This window comes from Asparagus officinalis, chromosome 3, assembly GCF_001876935.1.
Source record: "Asparagus officinalis chromosome 3, Aspof.V1, whole genome shotgun sequence".
Taxonomy (NCBI): domain Eukaryota; kingdom Viridiplantae; phylum Streptophyta; class Magnoliopsida; order Asparagales; family Asparagaceae; genus Asparagus; species Asparagus officinalis.
Genome location: NC_033796.1, coordinates 2,719,393 through 2,745,132, shown reverse-complemented (window position 1 = coordinate 2,745,132; position 25,740 = coordinate 2,719,393). Strand labels below are relative to the sequence as shown.

General features: G+C 40.7%; 1 protein-coding gene and 1 pseudogene across 1 annotated transcript; both read right to left on the bottom strand.

The window, feature by feature from the left end:
• Nucleotides 8,420-13,216, bottom strand: LOC109832639. Its single transcript, XM_020400019.1, has 10 exons — nucleotides 13,019-13,216; nucleotides 11,418-11,513; nucleotides 11,185-11,259; nucleotides 10,703-10,771; nucleotides 10,542-10,618; nucleotides 10,241-10,329; nucleotides 9,482-9,611; nucleotides 8,969-9,059; nucleotides 8,788-8,853; nucleotides 8,420-8,721 (listed from the first exon to the last, which is right to left on the bottom strand). Exons 1-10 carry the CDS (start codon nucleotides 13,178-13,180, stop codon nucleotides 8,602-8,604), a joined length of 975 nt encoding a protein of 324 aa, XP_020255608.1. The 5' UTR covers nucleotides 13,181-13,216; the 3' UTR covers nucleotides 8,420-8,601.
• The window catches only part of LOC109832494, a 38,265-nt pseudogene continuing 28,620 nt past the window's right edge, over nucleotides 16,096-25,740 (bottom strand).

The following is a 25,740-nucleotide window of genomic DNA, read 5'->3' as shown; positions in this document are numbered from 1 at the left end:
TCAAGTTTTTGCATTTTCCCGTCATCGTCTTCATTTCTTTCTGAATGATGTCGAGTAAAGATAATTGGACCACCCCCAGTGAGAGGTGCTATTGAACCACCCCCAATATCGTTATTGGGAGGATCCGTTAAACCACCCCCAGCGTTATTGCCATTGGGAGGTGTATCAGCCATAATGACTTCATCCACCTCTGGATCACTGTCATCTACAACATTCCGAGTGTGGTGGCTGGATTCAAATCGCCGATTGGACTCAGGAGGTTGAGGCTGTTGAGTTAACAGTTCTCTCATTTGTTGGAAAGCCAACTTCATTTCTGTCTTCACTTCAGCTCTAATTTCTTCACGTTGTTTGGCTAGAGCTTCCTGAAGTATTTGAGTGAACTGATCAGCAGTGATTGTGAATACTTCTCTGATTTGTCCTGTGCTAGACATTGTATCATCAGAAGCGATTGCAGAATAAGTGTCCGAGAATTCATCCTCCGAGGACATTCCTTCTTGCATTCTCTTGTAGTCTCTGCGTCTGATAGCTCCTAATTGGAGTCGAGACATCCTTTGAGCAATTCTTGGATTGACTTTTCCTTTCGGGGAAAAGTCGGGATTTGAGTCACTTGAATGCTGTTTAGACTTTCTTCTATCAGCCACGTTGATGGTGACTTCAGGGAATTCATCATTTTGGACAGCTGCTCTTCTTTTGCGGAAATGTCTCGGCTTAGGTTTCGATAATACAGAGACTTTTCGTGGGATGACTTCTCGTTTGAAACAGTCACATTCTGATAATGCTGTTTTAACGAGTCGCGCACAGGAACAACGAGAGTTTATCTCTCGAATAACTCTCTTTCGAAAATTATTCACAACTTCAACTTGATAATACGATTCATCGGTATGATTGCCAAAAAATCGTATCGTCTGTTGGTATGATCTCCCAGGTATGACGATATCATTTGGTGAATGCGTCTTCTTCTGGGGGTATAAAACCTTGTTGGCATTCTCAGGACAATTTATTTTTGTCTTTAAGCGATCCAAGGTTATGTCGGGAGTCGCACGTTTAGAACCACCCCCTTGTGGGTATGGAGTCTTAACGGGCTCCGAATGCTGATTTTGCATAAGTCCAGACTTTGGAATCCAAACTTGACGAAGTTTTGGTGATTCTTTGGTCACCATTTCCTTTCTCTTTTCTCGTCTTTGTTGTGAGAGAGCATGGGCATTAGCAGCTTTTGCACGACGTTTTTGTATACGTTCTTTGAGGGTCGAACGAGTCTTTTTGACAATAGTCCATTCATCCGTCGTTGTTTTAGCAGAGATACGAGTGATTGGTTGTTGAGACAACTGAACCACTCGATGTCTCCTCGACTCTAGGTCCGCGTGATAACGAACCCCGTCGGTTTGTTCCAAGGCTTTAGCCATTTGGCGAGCACGGCGTTGACGTTGTCTCTGACGAGCTCTTTTCGTCAATGCCGGCGGGCTTTGATTCGATGACTCTTTAACTAGATAAGAGCCATTGTGAGCAGAGGTATTGCGAGTAAAATTCTCAGCAACAATCAAGCGAGAATCTTCATTTTGTGCCTTCTTTGACATGTAAGTCTTCCTCAATTGTGAAATCCTCTTGTACTTGCGAGATACTGAAGATCTTGAAGAGGATGATGAGAAATATTCCTCAAACTTGGTTTGGTCGAATTCGTATTCGACCATGGATTCAACTGGAATCTTGATCGGCTGCGACACGACGGTCTCGACAGCGAGACCGTTGGCTCCCACTGTGGTCGCCAGTTTGTTTTCGCCAAAAGTCGAATTTGTTGTCGAATTCATTATATCTTCGGTCGATTACAATAAATTCAAAGAAAACAGCCTTTTTATAAGACTCTTTTACACAACAAAAAGAAAATTACAACTCTTGAGAAAATAAACGCAGGATCGTTGTTTGGATCACTGCTTTCGTGGGATCTTTGCCTATGCCGGGAGCGCTTTGACTCGTGGACCGCCAAGTCACAGATTCTGATTGAATCGTGAGGGGTTTATGATTCTGACTTCGTTTATCGAAGTGAGAAATTGAAACGATATCTTATCGAAGTAAGATAGTCGTTCTTCTTGAAATCAAGTCAAAGCCTGATTATCAAGGAGTGGCCGAAAGTTCAAGACCTCTGCTCTCTCTCTGCTCTGGATTACTTTGAAGTGCTAAAAAATGATCAGCCCCTTTTGTCACCGCTGTCCAAATCCTTAAATACCATCTTTTTATGAGGTTAGTGTAGGGTGAAAATTTGATTCTTCCGAAGGAAGGAGTTTCGTTTGTATTTATAAGAAAGCTTATTACAAACTAACGAATCAAATGTTTACAACAGAAGCAGAGGGAAGGCCCTCTTTGTTTTGTGTGAGGACTTCGGTGGCGATAGGATGTAACAGCTTGGTCTCAACTCTTTTTTCTCCAAGTTTTGCGACCTCTCTTCCATCGTGCTGGAAGGGGTTTTTAAATGAAAGAAGGACAGCTTGACTTCTCCTTGAATTGTGGGATGTGACCACATCCTCTTCAGAGACGTCTCGCCGTTCCTCGATACCATGAATGGTCATTCCAGGGATTGTGCTTTATGTCCTGTCACCTACGATGGGAAGGCCCATTCTTGTATGTGAGGCAACAAACGACTGCTATCCGAGTGGATTTGACCAGCATTAATGAACCGCATTTATGAGTTCGCAGATCGATGAAGTGTCTGTCCGATCACTTGTACTGTGCGTGACCGCCCGGCGTGCTTTGAGCACGACGCTTTCTCCTTTCCGGTCAGGAGAGGCGGTGAAGTAGGGGTACAGTACTCGAGTGTGTCTAGCCAGCTTGCCGAGTGCCGACGGATCCAGCTCTTGGTTCAGACAGCCGAGGTGAGTCGCATTTATGAATGCTCAGGTTGACTCGACGCCTGTCCAGTCCTTCGCGCTGTGTGCACTGTGGGCGGCCGTTTGACGGTCCTGGGGTACTGTGCTCTCTCTCCCTTCGGGTCGAGAGAGATGGGAAGGTCCATCTCAGCATGTGGGGTAGTGGATACCCAGCTGTACTGACGGTTTTGGGGCTTGCTGGCGGATTCGACTCCGAACTCGGGCAGGCGAGTTGAGCGAAGAGCGAATTTCCGCCATCCTGATCGACCCTGACTCATGCTGGCGAGTCGACCGTTAGGCGAACCTGGACTTGAGTACAGTCGACGTCTACGCGGTTTAGGTCCGTGCCAGAGAACTGGGCGTGCGAACTCTTCTCGTAGGCAAATTTCCTGTAGACCCATAGAGGTATTTTTTACCGTCTACAGTTAGTGGGCCTTTTCTTCAGTTTGTAACTGTCTCCCACGATCTTTAACAGTTAATGGCCACTTGTTTAGGCGGTTTCTGAACTCCTGTCTCGCGAAACAGTAAAACACTGTCTCGCCAAACAGTAAAAGACTGTCTCTCCAAACAGTAAAAGACTGTCTCTCCAAACAGTAAAAGACTGTCTCTCCAAACAAAAGACTGTCTCTCCAAACAGTAAAAGACTGTCTCTCCAAATAGTAAAAGACTGTCTCTCCAAACAGTAAAACACTGTCTCTCGAAATAGTAAAAGACTGTCTGGCGATACAGTAAAACACTGTCTGGCGCCCGAGACAGCAAACACTTGTTTCTTATGTTCTTTTGATCTTTGGATGATCTCCTTTTAAGCTGTATTTGGATATCCATCAGCATTTTTTGACGCCTACACTCCACATCCCCATCTTCAAGAACATCCCGGACGAAGTGATATTGAACATCGATGTGCTTCGTCCTCGCATGAAAAACTTACTTAATTCTTCGCCAAATAGATAGCACTCATACTATCACAATGAATGGTGACAGATCGCTGCGAAACACCAAGATCCTCCAAAAGTCCTCGAAGTTAAATTGTCTCCTTAACAGCCTCTGTAATCACCATATACCATGTCTCTGTCATCGACAAAGCAACTGTAGACTGCAAGGTGTATCTGCAACACACCAGCACACGGGTCAAAGTGAACACATACCCCGTCGCCGACCGTCGCTTGTCCAAATCTTTAGCATAGTCTGAATCGACGTATCCAATGCACAATTGCCCACCACTAGTGTCCCGCTCAAACATCAAACCAACGTCGAGAATACCTCGAATGTACCTCAAAATCCACCTCACGGCATCCCAATGACCCGGACTCGGGTCATGCATGTATCGTGAAACCATGCTAACTGCCTGTCATAGATCCGGCCTCGTACATACCATTACGTACGTACATTAAACTTCCCACTGTGCTTGCATAAGGAGTCTTCGACATCAACTCTCTATCTTCAACTGACTTCGGTGAGAGATCAGCTGAAAGCTTCAAATGAGCTCCCAAAGGTACACTGACTGGTTTCGTCCCAAAGGTACACTGACTTGGTCAATGGGCGTTTTACCCTTAAAAATAAAGAATCTGTTCTCTAGATATATATATCGCCACTCTTTTGGCCCATATTTTTGATGACTTTTTTAAGGGGGTTCATTGCGAAAAGACCCACTACAATACTCTTCAACTGCGGATACACGCCCGCCCCTGTAGCTCTGTTTATCCTAATAGACCTCCTTTAATATTGACCCAAAGTGCAGATAGACCTCTTTCGTGGGAGTTTAAAAATTAAGAATACAAATATTCACTCCAGGTCCACTCGGATAAATAGTTTATTCACAGCTGGGCAACATCAGAAGGAAAATGCTAGAGGCACAACCTCTAACCACACCTCCAACCATACTCCTCTTTCGCTACAGTGCACTGGGGCCACATGAGAATTTTTTAAAATTCTCATGTGAGCCCTAGTATACTGTAGCTAGAGAGGAGTGTGGTTAGAGATGTAATTAGCGTGTGACTGTAACGCTTCCCATGTCAGAAGTTTATTCAGGGGCTGTTTGGTTGCCTCTTTTAGAGGCTGAATCCCTGCCAAAACTGACAAAAGCTGTCAGTTTTGACAGGGAATCTTACAAAAACGTCTTTTTTAGAGGCATTTTTGGGTGATTTCCTGTCAAAACTGACAGTTTTTGTCAGTTTTAGCAGGGATTCAACCTCTAAAAGAGGCAACCAAACAGCCCCTCACAATCAAACATTTTCAATTGAGTCGTTTTGAAAAGTATTTATTATCATTATTAAGGACGGCTGAGCACTGACGTGGCCTGCTACAATCCTTCCAAAAAATCATCGCCGCCAACATCACCCGTATGATGACATACTGCCAATGAATTTGGAAAAAGAAAAAAGAAAACAAAAGAAAGAAACTCTCCACTCAAAAAGGGTTTGAAAAGAATTCAGGTTGGAGGTGAGACTGATAGACGAGAGATGGGCCCCACGCGAGCTTTGTAGTAGCGTGGATTCCTCAAATACCGCGAACAGGACAACAAACAGGTCGGATCCACTGACCTCAGGTGAGAATAAGGAGAAAAGAAAAAGGGTTTTAAAGATATTAGTCTCTTACGTCTACGCTAATTTGAAATTAGTCCCTCCAATCTTAGTATTCTCTGATATTGGTCCCTCAAATTGCCTTAAGCTGTTGATAGTAGTATTTTTGCTAGGTTTTATGTCTAAAAATCTAAACTATGATTGGGTTAACACTAACCATAAATTGTAAGTTACCAAAATACCATCAGTGTAAGTCACCCCACTAAAGGACACTCACTCTATCTCCATTGTGAAAATGTATACGCATGACAATGGATTAGGGTTTAAAGGTTTAGGATTTGTAGTAAATTTGATTAGGGTTTAAAGATTTGGGGTTTGTGAAAATGTGGATTCCTAGTTTCTGTCATTGCATGATTTGATTAGAGTTTAAAGATTTAAAATTTAGAGCAAATTTGGAATTAGGATTTAATTATCTAATGATGAATTTTAATTTGATTAGAGTTTAATTATGAAGTGATGAATTTTAATTTGGTGAGTGGCATAATTGCCCCATAAATGCAACGGTTATAGATGATAGAATATTCCCCTATAGTTTAATAGCCGCTAACTTGAGGGACTAATATCAACAACTTAAGGTAATTTGAGGGACTAATATCAAAATACACAGATTTGAGGACTGATATCGAAATAGCTCAAATTTAAGGAACTAATATCTAAAAAGCCCAAAGAAAAAAGACTACATGAAAGAAAATGATCTTTGCCAAAGGGAAATTCACCCCCTAATTGTTAACCAAAGGGACGGTTTGGCAAGAAAATTAAATATTTGAGTGAGTTTCTAGCAAATACTAAAAATCTAAGGAGCGTTTTGACAATCAAAAATGATTTAAGGGACTAACACGCAATTACCCCTATCTACAATAATTTTTCTGCTTCTTGTTTTGTTAGTTCAATTGCGATGATAATTTGGTAGACGGTAATCTTATCTCAACAGGAGCATCGAGAGTAAACGCACCGCGTGTTCCTTGTCGCGCTCCAAGCGCTCCTCCAACCAAAAGAAAGCTCATCAGCATCCGTAAAAGGAGGAATCACGGTCGCCTCGCTATGGTGAGCAAATTTCAGAAAAGTACCCTAGCTATTTTATAATTGCTGCAGACGGGGGGCTTTATATTTATAAATCAATTATTTTTTTATGTGAATTTTTTTTAACTGAAGCACGCTTGTGAAAAACAAATTTATGACTAAATTAATTTCATTCAAGAGAAAGTTTGGTCTTTTTAACTTTGCAGTTCTAACTATATAAAACCTGTAGGACTGTACAATTTTTAAATAGCAAACCTGTGCATGTTTAACGTGAGTAAAACTTATATCATATGAAATTACAGTTAACAAATTTGTCAAGATAAAGCTAATAGAAGTTTCAACATATATTGAATTCTCTTCTCTCTCTCTCTCTCTCTAATATATGTATATATAATATATATATAGTATATATAATATATATATATATAATATATAATTTATATTAGAGAGAGAGCGAGAGAGAGAGAGAGAGAAATGGAGAAACTAGTACCAAGTTCGTTAACAAATTGGTAGTGAGTGGCCTAGATTTGGCTAATAATCTCGAAGATTAGCTCAAAATCATTCATACTCAACGTAGATGTAGGGACAGAGATTAGGCGCATATATACAAGTTTTCATTTTTTCATATAGATATATATATAATATATATATATATATATATTATTATATCGAGGAATATGGGGTATACTTGGCCAGGATTTGTATTGGATGTGGAAATCTTGTCCACATAACACATTAAGTGGTGAGCTCCATCTTCAAGTGTGATGTATGGACAAGATGTTGAAATCCCTACAAGGATTCCTTGTACAGTATACATTTTCTTCAATAATATTATACTTATATATATAGTATATATATATATATCTTATGTATATTATATTATATTATAATATTGGTTTGATGATATGATTAGAATTTACAATGGTACACATGAATTGTAAAGATGCATCTAAATTTTAGTAATAAGATTAGTCTCAGCCAAAAAGGTTCTTCTCAATTGGCAGTTTAATTGCAACAACGCAAGTAATTTTCCCTGCTTTTGTTGCTAGATTGCATTTGCATCGGCAGTGTGCATAGAGTCTGTAACGGGAAAGCTGGGGACTCGTTGTTCGTGGTGTTGGTGCACGCGCTGGCGACATTCGCTAGGTTCACACAGCGCACGGCGAGAGGACCAGAAGTTAGGGCCAGATTATTCGCCTGGTTCACCAGCGCAAGGACCAGAATTGGCCAGATTTTCACCCTCAGCTGCAACCAGTTTGTTGACTCCCTGATCGACAACCTCATCGATGGACTGTTCTTTGACAGCGAGTTAAGTGATTGGTCCGATGACATATAGAAATTTTATGAAACCATATACTAATATATGCATACATATAGACACAAAATAGAGTAGAGATATGTGAAGGTTAGATGGTGGACGGATGGTGTTGTATAGTGATTGCAGCAAGTGTGACTTTTCTTCGGTAGCTGCTGCAGAGGATATTGAGATGTTTAGATGGGGGTGTACTTACAAATGACGAAAAGCTTTATAGTGAGCTTTTGTATGTTTGTTTATGTCTACATCCGTAATGAAGATATTTTATCCATGATAGGTTGCCTCTTATCGGGACATGGATGGATAAATCTTATGTTTCTGAGTTGAGGAAGAAGTGTCCACTGTACGCCAACGATAACAAAGGTTTCCATCCATGCTGGTATCATTCCACCTGTAGTTTTAATTGTTTAGAATACGCATATTATACATACACTTGTTCGGATACTCGGATTTAAGCATAATTGATGTTGAATAGTTTGGGTTCCCTAGTTCTTTGACGATTGGAACAGCCTTATAGCATCAGCTTAAACTTTTATGGTACAGGAATTTGAAAGGAAAAGGCAATATAAGCTATGCACTGCTTAGACAGAATCAAATAATTCATACACTGAGAAAAGTAAAGATTTAAGAAAATAGGCCTCAAGAAATAGTTCGGGGACAGTGAGGAGAAAGCATGCCTCACCAATATATATAAACGATTTCGTATCTTTACAAGTATAAGTATCATTTGAACTATGCCAGGCAATTTTATGCATGACCGTTGAGTTTGTCCAGTATCAGACCCAAAAAAGAGACCATTTGAGTTTGGTGAACGTGTATCAAATGCTCATTAAGAGGCACTCTCTATTGCTTTGATGCACTCTAATACACTAGCTTTCTTCGACATTGCAGCCATAAGTGCTTCATGAGTTGTTGCATTGGTCTTCAAAAGTGATGCACCAAACAACACCTGCAAGTGATTTTATTATAAGCCTCAGGTTGTAATAAAAACAACATAAAAGAACTAAGGACTCACTGCCCATCTTGTGAGGTTTTGCTGCTGTTCTTTGCCGATTGGTGGTTTGCTCCTATTTATAAATCTCTATAGCAGAAAGACAAAGGAATATATATGAAAAGTTATGGGCTTCATACTGTTTCATAAAGAGGAAGACCAAGTGATGAATTAACCAAGAAAACCTGTAGTTTTATGAGAATACCTGAAGGCTGAAAAGATCTGCAGACTGGCCAACAACCTTGTCATACTTGAGACCTTCTGCTGCCAGTCCAGCCATTGACACAACAGCCAATCTAATAATTATTTCATAATATTGTCATAATTAACATTTGGATTTGTATTATATGAATTGAAACAATTTTCTATGCAAATTTGCATCAAGACCCTGATGACGATAATGTTCGTAGTTTTCAACATATAGAGAACTATAAGACGTGAAAGTCAATTCAGAGAAAGTTAACCATACAGAGAAAGTTACCATATCATTAGCTGGCATGGTCATTTCAACATAAATTGCAATACCCAAAAAAAAAAACTCTTGTTTTACGAATTATATATAAATTTTAAAATGGGTGGATGGGCTGGGCCAAGAAAAGTTTGTAATGAAGTAGAAAGACTAGGAATCAAATTCGTTTAATCCGTGATTTCGGGCATTAAGGAAGTGATTGTTTCATATCAGAAACTTATATATTTGCCAGCAGTATAAACCTTGTACCTGTCCAGTTCTTTAGCATCAAGCTGCCCACTGTATATCAGCTTCTGTAGCCTATCATCAATTAAGTTGACATGCTCCTTTCCGATGTCCAGGGAATATCCCAAGATTGGTAGTCCAGTCAAGTAAGCAACTGTCAGAAAATAAGAAGTTATTTTCATGAGTTGGCAAATGCAATCATCAGTCAAAGAAGAATGCACTCAGATGATGAGCGAGAGAGGCCCCAATTTTAAGTTGCAGGTAAAAAGGTGAAATTGATCGCTAAGTATGGTAGGATGCAACAATTAAGCATTCTACGCAGGATGTTGACATGCTCTCCTTGTAGAGCAATTTGAATCATTCCAACCCCAGACTGAAGGTTTATATCAAGAGAGAAAACAGACACAGCACAATTACAGATTTACGATGTGATCTGCAGGGCTCTGGTACCATTTTAGAAAATTTACCACCCTTGAAGTTCCATCTATGAGCCAATTTGATCCAACCTAATCTATTCAGCGTGCACAATGCATTTCCCATACAAGTACTACAAGAAGTAGGCAGGGTTTTGTGTAAGAACTCATGGAGAGAAATGCATATAAAAAAAGTATATGCTAATCACCCGCATGCACCATAGGCATGCAAACGGAAAACACACACGATAGAAACATGAATTACTTTGAGATACAAATATTGTCTAAATTCGTGGATATGCGTAGAGCAGATCAAGTAAATAGCATAGAATCTCAAGCTGAAGATACTGCATGGCATGCACATAAATACCTAGAAAATGTGCTGCTTCATGTCTAGCAATCCTCTCTTGGTAATCAGGAAAAAAGGTCGAAAATCCACCTATGGCAGCTTGCAGAAGCCTACAACAACAGAAAAGCAATGTCACAGCTATAACTTGGAGTCTTCACTTTTCAAAACTATAACTTAGATGAATAGTACATTATTAAGTTAGATTAGATTGCATCCAAATATTCACAGGCTAATCTATTTAAATTAGATTCGCTGGTATTCACAACTATGACATAGATGAATAGTACATATCAGTTGAGCACCACAAAAGCCAATATTATACCCAGGAGAAACGCTCCCAACAGCCAACACCACCAAGGAAATACTCCCAACCAAGTAGGGCACGAAAAAACCCCAGTCCTGAAAATTTCATAAATTTCATCACATTTATCAATGGAAAAGATGGCGCACTTCATTTACTTCACAGCACTCGAATAAGTTTACCCCAGGAAGCTGACCAGCAAGCACACCAAGAAACCCTGTTGTTCCCACTACCGTAAAAAGAAAAGCTGCCTGCAGCAAGAGATGAAACCCATCATATACGAGTTCAAAAGTAGTAGACCGCTGACATAGATGCCGTAGCTATGAATTACTCATTTTCAATGTATTGATATATAAACGGCGCGCTATGAAAGTATAAACCTCATATTCACTGAAAGATCTATTTATATAGATATAGAAGCAGTATAATATCCAGAATAGACAAGATAGGAGTCATCTAACACTCATGGAAAATATGTTAACATCAAATTTCGCTCTAACGATGGTTGCTAGACCTAAGACACATTATAGCCAATGTAATAACTTCTAGTCCAGTACAGTAGAAAAATAATTTCCATGCTAGATGCATACTTGTCTGAGGCAAGACGCTAATGGTTAGTAAACACCATGCATGAGGAGGATCTTCAATGTGTCACAGAGCTTACATCATTTCTAACACTTGGTATTGCCAGGTTCTCTGCATTTTTTATTCCAAGAGAGGTCAGCTCCCGTAGAGTTGTCTGCATCAAATTAACAAATTTTTATGTCAACCAAAAAATGAAAATAAAAATCTTATTGTGAAGTAGTTGATCACATCAACCGATATCAGAAAGAAAATTTAGATTAAACGACTGACATAAGCACTTGCCCAGTAACTTCATCTTAATGGAGAACTGACCATACGGCGTGACACATATGGTTGAGAACTCCATTTTTTGGCCCAGCCAATTTCACCCAGCTGGTCAAGCGCACCTTTAACAGCATCACTATCTTTCTGCAAGATATTTAATTAATATATCAATCCATGTTCAGATGCAATCACATTATTATAAGAAAATAGAAACTAGTAATCTTGGTTGAAGCTTTGCACATGTACTTGTTAGTCTAAGTGTGTAGACCCGAAGCTGCAATCGAAAAGACGATGAAAACAGTCAGAAGACTGTGCGGTCGACCGCAGTGCCAGATCCGGTCCGCGTGCATTGCAGGAAACTGAGAAGTTTCTGTCGCTCTGGCCGGTCGACCGGCGTGGCCGCTGCGGTCGACCGCAAATGTGCACAGGACCCTGTAAACACCTTTTTCTCTGGCCGGTCGACCGGCCTTGGCACGGCGGTCGACCGCGAATCGTCCAGACAGTTTCCTAAACTGTTTGGGACTCTGTTTTGTTTCAGGATTCTATATATACTCCAAACGTTTTTAGGGTTTGTAAGACATCAAAAAGAGAGCTTTTTTTACTGTAAAGAGAGAGAGAATCTCAGAGAGATTAACCCCTTGTTTGAGAGCTTGTATTTTCTTCTTCAATTAATAAAGAGATTGTGTGGTGTGGCTCCCGAGGACGTAGGCACGTTGCCGAACCTCATTAAATCTGTGTGTTCATCTCTCTTACTGTTTTTTGCAAGTTAGATCTTTATTTGTGGTTTTATTCCTACTTTCCTACTTTCAACACAAGGTCCGGAAGGGCAAGGGTTCGATTGATTGTTTCGAATCCCCAACAAGACTATCGTCAGCAGTTTCTTTAGAATAACAGAAGAGGATACATCCAGTCTGAGAGTGGCTAAGGACACACTACATTTTAAACATAAATAGGAATAAAAGGTTATTATAATTAACTAATAGTTATGACTGTTAAATATTGCGATGCATATTAACTCAGCCAAGCGTTTTCGTGTTGCATCGGTTCCCTCTTCTCCACCAATCTACATTACTTTGTTGCTTCATGAGATTATCACAGCAGTAAACACCATATTAAGCTAGTTGAATCTATGGAACGGTAATCAGCAACGATAGAGATTATCACGTTACTTTGTTGCTTCATGAGGTTATCACAGCAATAAACCTTAAGACTGCTAAAATTGCAAAAAGAAAAACCTTTGGCGCTTAAATCAACAAACTAGCCATGGTAGATTAATTAAACATTATCATTTACAATTTTTTTTTAAAAAACCCTACATTTCATATATGATTAATTAATTTCCCCAAGGAAGACGAAACACGAAGTGATTCTCCCAGAATCAATAAGAATTCCAAACCTTTAGAGTCTCATCATCTAATTTATAATTATTTCATGAGGCGTCCTTATCATTTCCCATAAATTCCAAATGAATTCCAATCAGGACAAGGGAAAAACCCTAGAATATCTACGTGATTAATATCCCATCCTATATAGTTCTCAACAAGGACAGTACTTTTCAAGAACAACCAAAAATAGAAAGAAAGAATTTTTTTTTAATAAACCCTAAAGTTAGCCAATTCGATGGAAAACTGGAAATGACAGGATTCGACCTTGGCAATGGCAGCCTCGAGCGTGCCGAGATCGACCCCAGGCGCGGCGGAAGAAGCTCCGATCCGCCATTTTCTATTGATGACAGGGCTCCTCCGGTGAGATTTGAGGGGAGAGGGGCTGGGGTTTTGGGGAGTGAGGAGAGAAGGGAGAGAGATCGCCATCGTTAATTCTGAATCGTTCAAAAACCTGGGTGAAGAGATAACGTCTTTGGGCGCGAGATTTGCCCTTCGCGACGTCCAGAACCTAGACGCGCGCTATACACGTGCATATAATCTTGTGCTAAAAAGTTTTTTCTTTTCGTATTATCCCCCTCGTGTTACTTTATTTTGATATCTCTAAATCTTTATATTTATGCGAAAATTGTGTTAAGACTCCAAAAGTAACAACCTCATGTGACCTGGCCCCTCCATTTTTTGCATTATGGTTCAGCCCAAAAAGTGTCACACCATGTGATTCAGCCAATTTTTTCATGTGATTCAGTCATTTACTCTATGCCAAACAAGCACAAAGAGAGAGAAACAAACATAAAAGTCAAATATACCCTCATTTCCTCCTCTCTCTTTCTTCTCTCTAGATCTAAGTCCGCTCCTCCTTCCTCCTCTCCTCTCCTCCTCTCTCCTAACCCATTTCCTTCATCCTCTCTCTCTTTCCCCTTCTTCTCTCAGACACCGACGTCCTCATTTGCCACCGCCGACCTTGGGTGCATGTTCAGGTCATATTTTTCGTTCATTTTCTCCCGCTAATTTTCCTCGATCTCTCTTTCTTTTCCCCCAAAACTAAAAAACCCTAATTTTTCCCGATACTGAAGGCAAAGAGGTAGCAAAGAACAAGACGGAGGAGGCGGTGCTGGATGAGGACGAGGAGGAGCTCGAGGCAGCCGCAAGTTCCACAAAACATCCAAGCTATGGTTCATTTTAAGTCCAATTTAAATCACGTTAAGTCTGATTCAACTTGTTTTAAATCTAAAAATAAGTTGAATTAGACTTAACATGAACCATGTTAAGTCTAATTCAAATTATTTTAAGTCTAATTTCATGTTAAGTCCAATTTGATTCATTTTAAATCCAATTTGATTCATGTTAAGTCTAATTTAATTCTATTTAAGTCTAATTTTAATTATGTTAAATTCTATTTAAGTCTAATTTAAATCATGTTAAGTCTAATTCAACTTATTTTAAGTCTAATTTCTAGTTAAGTGCAATTTGATTCATGTTAAGTCCAATTTGGTTCATGTTAATTAAGTCCAGTTTGGTTCATGTTAAATCCAGTTTGGTTCATGTTAAGTCTAGTTTGATTTGTGTTAAATCTAATTTAATTCATTTTAGGTCTAATTTAATTTATTTTAAGTCCAATTTAAATGTCTAATTCAAATTATTTTAAGTCTAGTTTCATGTTAAGTCCAATTTGATTCATGTTAAGTCTAGTTTAACTTGTTTTTAGACTTAAAAGAAATTGAATTAGATTTAACATGATTTAAATTAGACTTAAAAAGAATTAAATTAGATTTAACATGAATCAAACTAGACTTAACATGAATCGAATTTGACTTAACATGAATTAAATTGGATTTAACATGAAATTAGACATAACATGATCTAAATTAAACTTAAAAGGAATTTAACATGATTGAAATTGGAATTTAAAGGAATCAAATTAGACTTAACATGAATCAAATTGGACTTAACATGAATCAAATCTTAACATGAAATTAGACTTAAAATAATTTGAATTAGACTTAACATGGTTCATGTTAAGTCTAATTTAACTTATTTTTAGACTTAAAACAAGATGAATTAGACGTAACATGATTTAAATTGAACTTAAAATAAATTAAATTAGACTTAAAATGAATTAAATTAGATTTAACATGAACCAAACTAAACTTAGCACGAACCAAACTGGACTTAGCACGAACCAAACTGGACTTAACACGAACCAAATTGGACTTAACATGAATCAAATTGAATTTAACTAGACATTAGACTTAAAACAAGTTGAATTAGACTTAACATGATTCGTGTTAAGTCTAATTTAACTTATTTTTAGACTTAAATTAAGTTGAATTAGAATCAACATGATTCATGTTAAGTCTAAAAATAAGTTAAATTAGACTTTACATGAACCATGTTAAGTCTAATTTAAATTATTTTAAGTCTAATTTTATATTAAGTCCAATTTGATTCATGTTAAGTCTAATACAACTTGTTTTTAAACTTAAAACAAATTGAATTAGCATGTTTAAATTAGATTTAAAAAGAATTAAATTAGACTTGACATGAAAAAGATAAAAATAAAGACCATGCAACCTTTTAGATTTAACATTCTTCGCCTTCAATGTCGGGAAAAATTAGGGCTTTTTTAGTTTTTGGGGAAAAAGAGAAATCAGGGAAAGTTAGTGGGAGAAAAGGAGAGCGAACAATATGGCCGAAGCGTGCACGCAATGTCGGCGGCGATAGAACGGGATGTCGGCGTCTGAGAGAAAAAAGTAGGAAGAGAGAGAGGAGGAAGTAAATGGGTTAGGAGAGAGGAGGAGAGGGGAGGACGAATGAGGACCAGATATAGATCTGGAGAGAAGGAAGAGAGAGGAGGAAGAGGGTATTTTAGGCTTTTATATTTGTTTCTCTCTCTTCTACTTAGTTAACATGAGAAGTACATAAAAAAAGGCTGAATCATATAGATCTGTAATTTAGGGGCTACAACACATGAGAAAAAGTTGGAGGGAACAGGTCACATGAAGTTATTACTTTTGGAGTCTTGACACAATTTTCCCTATTTTTAATCATCAATTATTTTTCCTAGTTGTTGTTTATTAGTTTTTTCGATGTTTCAATTTCTTTTAATCACAATAAATCTTTCAAATGAGTCTGTCCTAAGATACATAGGACAATGATAGAGATTGTTAATTGTAATTTAAAAAATAATGCCCGTTTGAGCTTTTCTTGTGACTTAGATGGAAGTGCCATAACCGTCCATAACACCTTTAATAAAAGAAGAAGAAGAAGAAGAAGAAGAAAGAGGGGGAAAAGGGCATAATTAATTTTATTGAATTAAGCATTGAAACTTTACATGTGTTGTTGAATTTAAGAATAAAACCTCTATACATACATTCATCCTGTTATTTGCTATTTTCAAACATAAACAAGTCGCAAATAACAAATAAAAGATCATAAGCAACGTTGGGCTTCAAAGCTTTAATATTAATTAATCAACAGGGAGGCATGTTTGCAGGAGGAGGCAGCGTCTTCACGATGAACACGGTGTCCATCCCCCAAGTGCCATGTCGTTCCAAATGACAATGCATGAACCATACACCTAAACAAACATACATGCACAAAGAGGAAGCAAATATTCAAAGCTTTTAATAGTCACAAAATCAATATCAAAGGATTAGTTACTCTTCCTCAATAATAAATCTTTCTGGTATGAGAGATTACTACATGCAAAATTCTAGGTAAAGATCAATTTCAACTCTGAAAATGCCAGATCTGTGAATCATCTCCCAATCGTTACACTCTTGTTAATACGTGTAGATGATCATGATTCATTTGAAATCAGACATTTCACATATTTTGAGCATGCAATTGGTGATCATTTCTATATCTTGCTAAAAATAAATTATAATTGTCTAATAAATTTAAAATAAACATGATTAAAACTAATGATCTCTTCTTCTGATCTCAGGCAGTGCAGAGGAACCAAATAAATTAACTAGAAGTCAGTGAACTAACCTGGATTGTTAGCCTTGAATCTGATAGCAGCCCACCCACTTTTAGGCACACCAACAGTATTTTCCAAAGGCGGATCCTTCAAGTTATAGCTCTTGGGATCCTTCTCCTCATCAAAATTTCCGATGCCCGTGCCCACCACATAAAACCTGTACCCATGCAGATGCATAGGATGGTTCATCCCAACGTCAAGTAAGTTGGTCCCTTGAAACGCCATCTCCACCTCCGTCCTGTACTCCAAAACCCTAACCTCCGTTCCCACCGCTGGAAACAAGTACTCCTGGGGTATATCGTCTCCAGTGAAGTTGAAGTCCACTGGTGGCTTCACCGGAAAATCCTCGCCATAAACACCATCTATCTTCTTGTAATAAGCCTGCACATATTAATTGGGTGGAAGTTGATCGGATAACTATAAAACGGTCCGATTATTCATCAAATAATTTTCTAGTATTGGTATGTGAAACGAAGCAGAGAATAGGCATTCAATAGATACATATAAGTATACGTATATATAGTATATTATAGACTATATATACCTATAATAATATATATAAATATGATTCGATTCATTTGTTTATTAAATATTACTCATCTGAAACTATAATTTGTAATAGTTTACATTATTAAACATGTTACATTATGATCCCTAATATATTTTTTTTATAGATTCTACAGTACTACACTACAACAAAATTTTGTAAATTATGATACATTTTTTGTCTCTACGTGACACATTTTTATGTTACACAAATAGAGCGTGATACATACCAAAAGTGTGGTTAGAGTATGTGTAGAGAGCGTCTTTCTACATTGTTTGGGTCAAAAATCGTTATTTTCATTGTGATTGAATCTATTACAACTTTAATCATTTACAATAAACTCAAATAAAAAGTTGACATTTTTATAAGATCTCTTTATACAATGAAAATACAAAAGATACGATTCTTGTCAAACAGCACAACGGACGTTTATCACCCGCTACTTGCGTGAGAACTTTACCTGTGCCGGAGACGCTAATATCCGTGGATCGTCGCGGATCAGATCCGGTTGACAAATTGATGATCAAAGCTCTTACTTCACGAAGGAAGTAATCGCTGCAGCGATAATCTCGACCAAACGAGATCACGACTCTTCTCGAGATTTAAGACTAAGCTTAAATCCGGAAGAATAGGGGACAGGTCTCGGATCTCTCGAACTCCACTCTTTATGCACAGGAGATCGCAAGATCTGCTAACCCTTGCTGTAAATTCGTGGCTCCACTCTCCAATTCGACAGCGTTTCGCCCTCTTGATCTCCTCCATTCGACAGCACCTCCTCGTCTTGATAATATTCTGCCCCCGTGAAATGAGCCCCTAGGCCTATATTTATAGGCTTCGGTTGAGGGTTTTCAGATAAGAATGAGTGATTTGACCTCATCTTCAGTTAATAATGGTCTAACCATGTTTGTAGATAATATCAAGTCAGTTGGGAATCCCTGGAACAGATAAATCCCGAGAAAACCGTTCAAAACCGTCGAAAAACGCGTCAGGGGGTCAAAACAGCGCGACGGGCGCTGCTGACCCGCGGGGGGCGCGGGTCGGCGCGGTCCGACCCGCGCGGCCGCGGGTCGCGCGGTTCGACTCGTGCAGGCGCGGGGGTTTGAACTGTTTGGTGTTTTCCCGATTCTCCGGGACTTGTTCTTTTTGTCATTTCATGTATTTGGTCGAGTTGTTGACTTATATGCTTCATTGCGGGATTGACCGTCGAACGCGTGTTGGTTGACGTGTGCGCGTTGGTTAACGTGTGCGTGTTGATTGATGCGCACGAACTAATTGACGCGCGCGTGTCGACGTGCGCGAGTTGATTGACGCGCGCGTGTTGACCGACGCGCGGGAATTGATTGACGCGCGCGTGTTGACCGACGCGCACGAACTGATTGAAGCGCGTGTGTTGACCGACACGCATGAACTGATTGACACGCGCGTGTTGACCGACTTGACGCGCGCGAACTGATTGACGCGCACGTGTTGACCGACGCGCACGAATTGATTGACGTGCGTGTGTTGACCGACACACGCGAACTGATTGACGCGCGCGTGTTGACCGACACGCACGAACTGATTGACGCACGCGTGTTGACTGGCGCGCGCGAGCTGACTGTTGAGCGCGCAGGCCACTTGGTTCGCCGTTTCGCCTCCTGCACTTGTCGACATCAGATAATCCTCTTAGACTCGGATAACGACGTTCGTCGTCTTCTCTCCGTCTCAAGCTGTGTGCGGACACCCATAAGCATTTTTAGACGCCTACAGATACCCTCTCCAAAGTATTTTAGACTCATTCTTTTATAGAGGAGTCTGGAATGCTTTGGATAAGATAGACCATTTCCTCAATTTCGTAGAGGGACCTGTGAACTGTTTTAATTCTTGACTTCTTCAGCCTTCAGTCCATTCAGTGTTTTGTCGAATAGATGAAGTTCATCCGGCTCTGCGTTTATCGTCTGACCGTTGTCGAAATCTTGAACTGAGATTAGTGTGTAAGTTTCTGAACTTAGCTCGTGCCATTGAGTTGACTTTGAACTGATCATCTTCGTCGGGAATTCATATCTGATTGTAATTGAACTCCTTGGAATCGTCTTTTGCCCCCATTTTGACGAAATTGCTGATGCGTTGACCGGCATCGACTTTTACTGTAACGCGTTGACCGGCGTTAACACAGTTTATACTCGTACGTTTGTTGGAGTCTACACAGTTTAAGCTCTTAAGGCGTTGGAGCGTGGCGGTCTTAAATTTTGGGCTGTAGGACAAACTATTAAAGTTGTTTCGTCTGCAGATATGAATCTTATCCCGAATTCGTTGGATGCTCAAGTCACGAGACCAACTAATGAAGCTGATGCGTTAATGACTCGCATTTATAGAATTTTTCAACTAATGAAGCTGATGCGTTAATGACTCGCATTTATAGAATTTTTGGCAAATTCTCAGCCATCAACGAGTTTGATTAGCCTTTACCGACTACCGTTTTTTATAGAATTTTTGGCAAATTCTCAGCCATCAACGAGTTTGATTAGCCTTTACCGACTACCGTTTGAGCCGAGCTAACATGCAGATTGATTTAGACCTGTTCTGCACGTAACGTTGTACTAAAAGAGTTAGCTCTTTTAGTGCTACGATATTGAATACGTAGACTTTGTCTTTCTCACGGGAATAGACTACCCGACAACGCGTGTTAGACGCTGACTTATCCCTACTTAGGCTTCGGGATAAAAGTCCCCAGACTTGGATTCTGGTGTCTTCTTCAACTGACTTATCCCTACTTAGGCTTCGGGATAAAAGTCCCCAGACTTGGATTCTGGTGTCTTCTTCAATCGATGAAAGACTAAACCGACAACGCGTGTTAGGCGCTGACTTATCCCTACTTAGGCTTCGGGATAAAATTCCTCGTGCGTGTGAAACACGGATTTTGGTGTTATGAATAACAACCTGTCACAATATCGAATATGTGGGCTTTTATCATTTTTTACGGTCAAAGACTAACCGACAACGCGTGTTAGGCGCTGACTTATCCCTACTTAGGCTTCGGGATAAAATTCCCCAGACTGGAATTCTGGTGTCTTTTTCAATCGGTGAAAGACTAAACCGGCAACGCGTGTTAGGCGTTGACCTATCCCTTCTTAGATTTCGGGATAAAATTCCCCGTGCGTGTGAAGCACGGATTTTGGTGTTATGAATAACAACCTGCCACAATATCGAATATGTGGGCTTTTGTTTTTTACGGTCAAAGACTAACCGGCAACGCGTGTTAGGCGCTGACTTATCCCTACTTAGGCTTCGGGATAAAATTTTCCAGACTAGAATTCTGGTATCTTTTTCAATCGGTGAAAGACTAAACCGACAACGCGTGTTAGGCATTAACTTATCCCTACATAGGATTCGGGATAAAATTCTCCGTGCGTGTGAAGCACGGATTATGGTGTTATGAATAACAACCTGTCACAATATCGAATATGTGGGCTTTTGTTTTTTTTACGGTCAAATACTAACCGGTAACGCGTGTTAGGCGCTGACTTATCCCTACTTAGGCTTCGGGATAAAATTTCCCAAACTGGAATTCTGGTGTCTTTTTCAATCGGTGAAAGACTAAACCGGCAACGCGTGTTAGGCGTTGACCTATCCCTACTTAGGATTCGGGATAAAATTCCCCAGACGTGTAAGGCACGGATTATGGAGTTGAAGGATGGTGTCTTCTCTTGGGACAAAGACGAACCCAAAATGGGAGAGGAAGAATTTTATATTCTATCTCCGAACACCGAAAAGAAAGAATTTTATATTCTATCTCCAGTTGGCAAGGAAACTTGAAGTGGGATTTCCATCCTAAGAATTCGAAAAGGTAAAACTAGGAGTGGGATCTCACTCCGAGAATCGAAAGATTCGGATAATCCTAACTGTCGAAAGGTTTGATTACCAAACTAAAGATGAATTTCTCGTTTATCGAGAGTGAATTGTGGTTTTGGTCTTTACTGTAGGAAGGTTTGACCAAGCAGGAGTTTGAGGTAATCCTAACTGTAGGAATGTTTGATCACTCGATTTGAAAGTGGACCTCTCGTTCGTGGAAGGAATCGAGAGGGGATTTTGGTTGTGACCCTAACTGTAGGAAGGTTTGACCGAGTGGGAGGTTTGAGACGACCCTAACTGTAGGAATGTTTGATAGCTCGATTTAAAAGTGGACCTCTCGTTCGTGGAAGGAATCGAGATGAGATTTTGGTTTTGACCCTAACTGTAGGAAGGTTTGACCAAATGTGAGTGAGAGTGGGAGTACAAATTACAGTGGGAGTGTTGATTCGTACAAATCACTCAAAGGGGATTCCTAGTGTTAAGTGACAAATACTTAACACGGAAGGGTTTGACAATTGTCAACAATCAAACGATTAAAATTCCCACTACTATGTCCAGACTCTAACAATGGGAGTGTTGAGTGCACAAACGTAGCGGGAGTTTGAGTGGATTCAACCGAAAGAAATTTTGGTAGTCCTACCATCAATTAGTCTGATCGATGGGGGATTTTGTGGTGGAATACTGTGAGTCGTCAAACACCAATGAGAGTTTTCTGAGGGAAAATTGATCCAACGAAGTGATCGAATCTCGTCTCAGCAAAAGAGCGTTCGAAAATCACAGTGGGAGTTTAGTGTTTATCACTTTGTTCGTAATGATCGGATTATCCCTAAGAAAATTACATTTACCATTCTTCCGGGAACTTCCCGTTACATGAATTATCCACCACCAGCTTTCTTTGCAAAACTAGGTGTAATGAAGAGTACGTTGTCCACAGTCGCATGTTCGGATTATCCTTAAGAATATAAGATTCTCTAGGAACTTCCCGTGAAAGAAAGGAAACAGTTTAGACTCATATACCTATTGGAGTATTGAGAAAGAGTTTATACTCGTATACTCTTCGGAGTCTCGGAATGAGCAGTTTATACTCTTATACTTATCGGAGTGTTGTCGTTCTCATCTAGCTTATCCCAGCGTTATGACGCCAGCTTCAACCAAGGTTTGGATGCTATTCTTGAGAGCAAAATAATCCTTGGTGGGATGAAGGACCCTCCTGTGATACGCACAGTACTTTGGATCTGCAGTGTTGTCAGCTTTCTCCTGATTTGTGATAGGTGGTAGCTTGATCTTATTGTTTTCAAGGAGGGATTCGAAGATAGCTGGAACGTCTTCGTCCTTGAAGGAGTACTCTTTTTGGAGTCTTGAACATGAAGTCTTCTGCTGTCTTCGGGGTTGCTGTTGCGACGTCTGATTAGCGTCAACAGTTGCTGCAGGTGCTTTCCCTTTACCACGGGAGGCGAAATTTGATTTCGGAGAGTTAGCCGTCAGTTGGCTTCTTTCGGCTTTCTTCCTTCTGAGGAAGCGTTCGGTCTGCTCTCCGCGCACCTTTAACTTTTTCTAGTTGTTGGACGGTGCTACTCTCATAACTTCTAACACGTCCAAAGAGAGGTTGTTGTGACATGTTTGAAGGATGAAGTCCTCCGTGATCGGATCTCGGCAGTTCATCGCCTTATTCCGGAAGCGCTTGACGAAGTTGTCGACCGTCTCGTCGTCTTCTTGCTTCTCATCGAAGAGTGTCCTGATTGACACCTCGGCATCATCGTCAAAGAAGTAAGCGAGGAACAGGTTCTCCAGGTCGTCCTAGCTGTTGATGCTCCCAGACTTGAGACGGTAGTACCAATCGAAGGCGGGCCCGCGAAGGGTGCTAACGAATGACCGAACCATCAAGGCTTTATTGCCGGAGATCATACCTAAGTGGGATTTGAAATAGATCAAATGTTGCGTGGGTGAACCCTTCCCATCAAACGACGTGAAGTTAATCAGGTTGAACTTCGTCGGGTATGCTATTGAATCCCACTCTCTTGGATAGGGATATGGAATGCCGGTCATTTTTACCTCTTGAGCAGACATTAGAACGTTGATTTTGCTTTCGAGATCTTTTATTTTCTCATCCTCGCTCGTATCGGGCCTTGACGATTTGAAAGAGAAATGACACGGCCACCCCCGGCATTGTCATCTTCGGTGGAACCACCCCCAGCGTTGTTAACTTTAGTGTGGTCATCCCCAGCGTTTTGATCAACGGGAGGGTTATCAATATTGAGGCGTTCATCCACATCTGAATCGCTATTTGTTTGGTTAGCAACGTTACGACGACTGGATTCACCAAGTTGATTCGACAAAGCTCGGATTTGTTGGTCATGTTCTTCCCTCATCCGCCGCATAGCCGTTTCTATTTCGAACTTGAAATTCTCTTTTTACTTGGCCAAGGCATCTTCGATCATTTTGGCTACTTCCTCGGTGTTAATCATAAACACTCGCGGGATTGTCCTGGGCTAGACATTGTTTTGTCAGAAGCGACTGCAGAGTTGGCATCTGATGCTTCATCATCCGAAGATAACCCTCTCTGCATTCTCTGGTAGTCTCTTTGTCTAATGGTTCCCGATCGTAACCGGGTTAGACGATGCGATATAAGCGGGTCAAAGCTAGAAAGTCGAATCAACTTTCCCTTATCAGCCATATTTATTGTAACTTCCGGAAGTTCGTCACCTTGAACGACCGATTGTTTCTTATGGAAACGTTTTGGCTTGGACTTAGTCGCTCTGTTAGATATCCTCTCAAATACCAAGACCCTCTGCGGAGAGATCTTGGGGCAGCTACACGCTGATAATACTGCTCTGATTAGTTTGGCACACGGACAGTGACAATCCATCTCCTGGGTACTTATTTTTCGAGACTTGTTCGTACCCCCAGCCCGATAGTACAACTCGTCAGTCTGATGACCGGAGCAACCCATCATGTGTTAGCACGAATCCCTAGGTGTAACGTCGTCGTCAGACGAATACGTTTCTTTCTGGGGACGTAACACTCTGTCAGTGTGTTTAAGAGTCACACGTTTAGATCTATGCTCTTGTAAGCGTGAACTCTTGACAGGCTCTTGGACTTTAATTCGCCGTCTGAGGCGATCAATTACAGGAGTTTTCCGTGTGCGACCCCCAGCTCGAGTAATTGCTCGGGATTCAGTCTCCCGACCCAAGCGTTCTTTGACCGGGGCTTTGCCTTGACCCGCGTGCGAAGGACCAAGACGATCCGTGATTTTCATCTTAAATCGGGACAAATCCACGCTGTCGCGGTGCTCCACCGGAGGTGCGGAACTTGAAGGGATCGACGAAACAGGTGCAGAACGTCTTTTGTATTGACCCTGGCGCGGGTCAGATTTGAGTGACCCGCGGATTGGAGGGTCGGATCCGGGTGACCCGCGAGCAGGATAGGGACATGGAATGCCGGTCCTTTGCACCTCTTAACGCGCGCGTGTTGACCGACGCGCACGAACTGATTGACGCGCGCATGTTGACCGACGCGCGTGAGCTGACTGTTGAGCGCGCAGGCCATTTGGTTCGTTGTTTCGCCTCCTGCACTTGTCGGCGTCAGATAATCCTCTTAGACTCGGATAACGACGTTCGTCGTCTTCTCTCCGTCTCGAGCTATCGGGTACGAGTATCCGATACGGGTGCGGATCCGAGTGTCCGATATGAAATTTCTAAAAATTTTGGATACGGGGACACCGTCCTAAATTTCGACACGGGTACGGGGATACGGTAATAAAAAATATTAAAAGTTTAATCAACAATTTAGCATGTGAATGGCTTTGTAATTTTTTAACTTCCATCTTTAACTCTTCATTACACGCAAGTAATTAACAATTTTTCAACAATATTTTACACTGCTTCAACTTATCCAGAATATCTATATTTACGCCCAACTTAAAGCCCAGCTCAACAAATCTTCATATCCTGAAAACCACACAACTCATATACATTGAATAACAAATCCCCATATCCAGCGGGCCCGCACAACTCATAAATATTGAATTATGCTACAAAATTATCCAGCGGTCCAACTGAAGCCCAACACAAGAAATCATTCCAAATAAAAGCCAAGCAATACTCCAGGTCCTCTCCAAACCCTAGAGTCTCATTCCCTCTCTCCGCAGCCGCCGCCACAGCAGCCGAAGCAAGCAAGCAAGCGAAGATGCCGCCAAAGATCGATCCCTCCCAGGTCATGGACGTGTACGTCAGGGTCACCGGCGGTGAGGTGGGGGTTGCGAGCTCCATGGCCTCGAAGATCGGGCCCTTCTTCCTCAAGAATCGCAGGTACGCCGGGGCCCTTCTTTCATCTTTTCGTTCTTTATTTTTTGGTTTTTCGATTCACATGCCTCGCCGTATCCGAGTGCCAAACCATCGTATTTCGTACCCGACCCGTATTTCGTACCCGCATCGGTGTCGGGTCGTATCGACGCCGGTACGGCGGTCAAACCGTCGTGTCCGAGTAACGTAGGTGTGCAGACACCCATAGGCATTTTTAGACGCCTACATACATATGTGCGAATGTGTCGTAAAACTCATGACATATATACATGTGTCACAAAACTCTTAACACATACACGTGTCAAGTGTGGTGACACGTAATTGT

Excerpts from the sequence above, each read along its gene's own strand:
- LOC109832639 (XM_020400019.1), bottom strand. The coding sequence starts at position 13,180 with ATGGCGATCTCTCTCCCTTCTCTCCTCACTCCCCAAAACCCCAGCCCC. Across the intron at positions 11,514-13,018 it reads TCGAGGCTGCCATTGCCAAG|AAAGATAGTGATGCTGTTAA; the intron begins GTCGAATCCTGT and ends AATATCTTGCAG. Across the intron at positions 8,722-8,787 it reads AAAACCTCACAAGATGGGCA|GTGTTGTTTGGTGCATCACT; the intron begins GTGAGTCCTTAG and ends AATCACTTGCAG.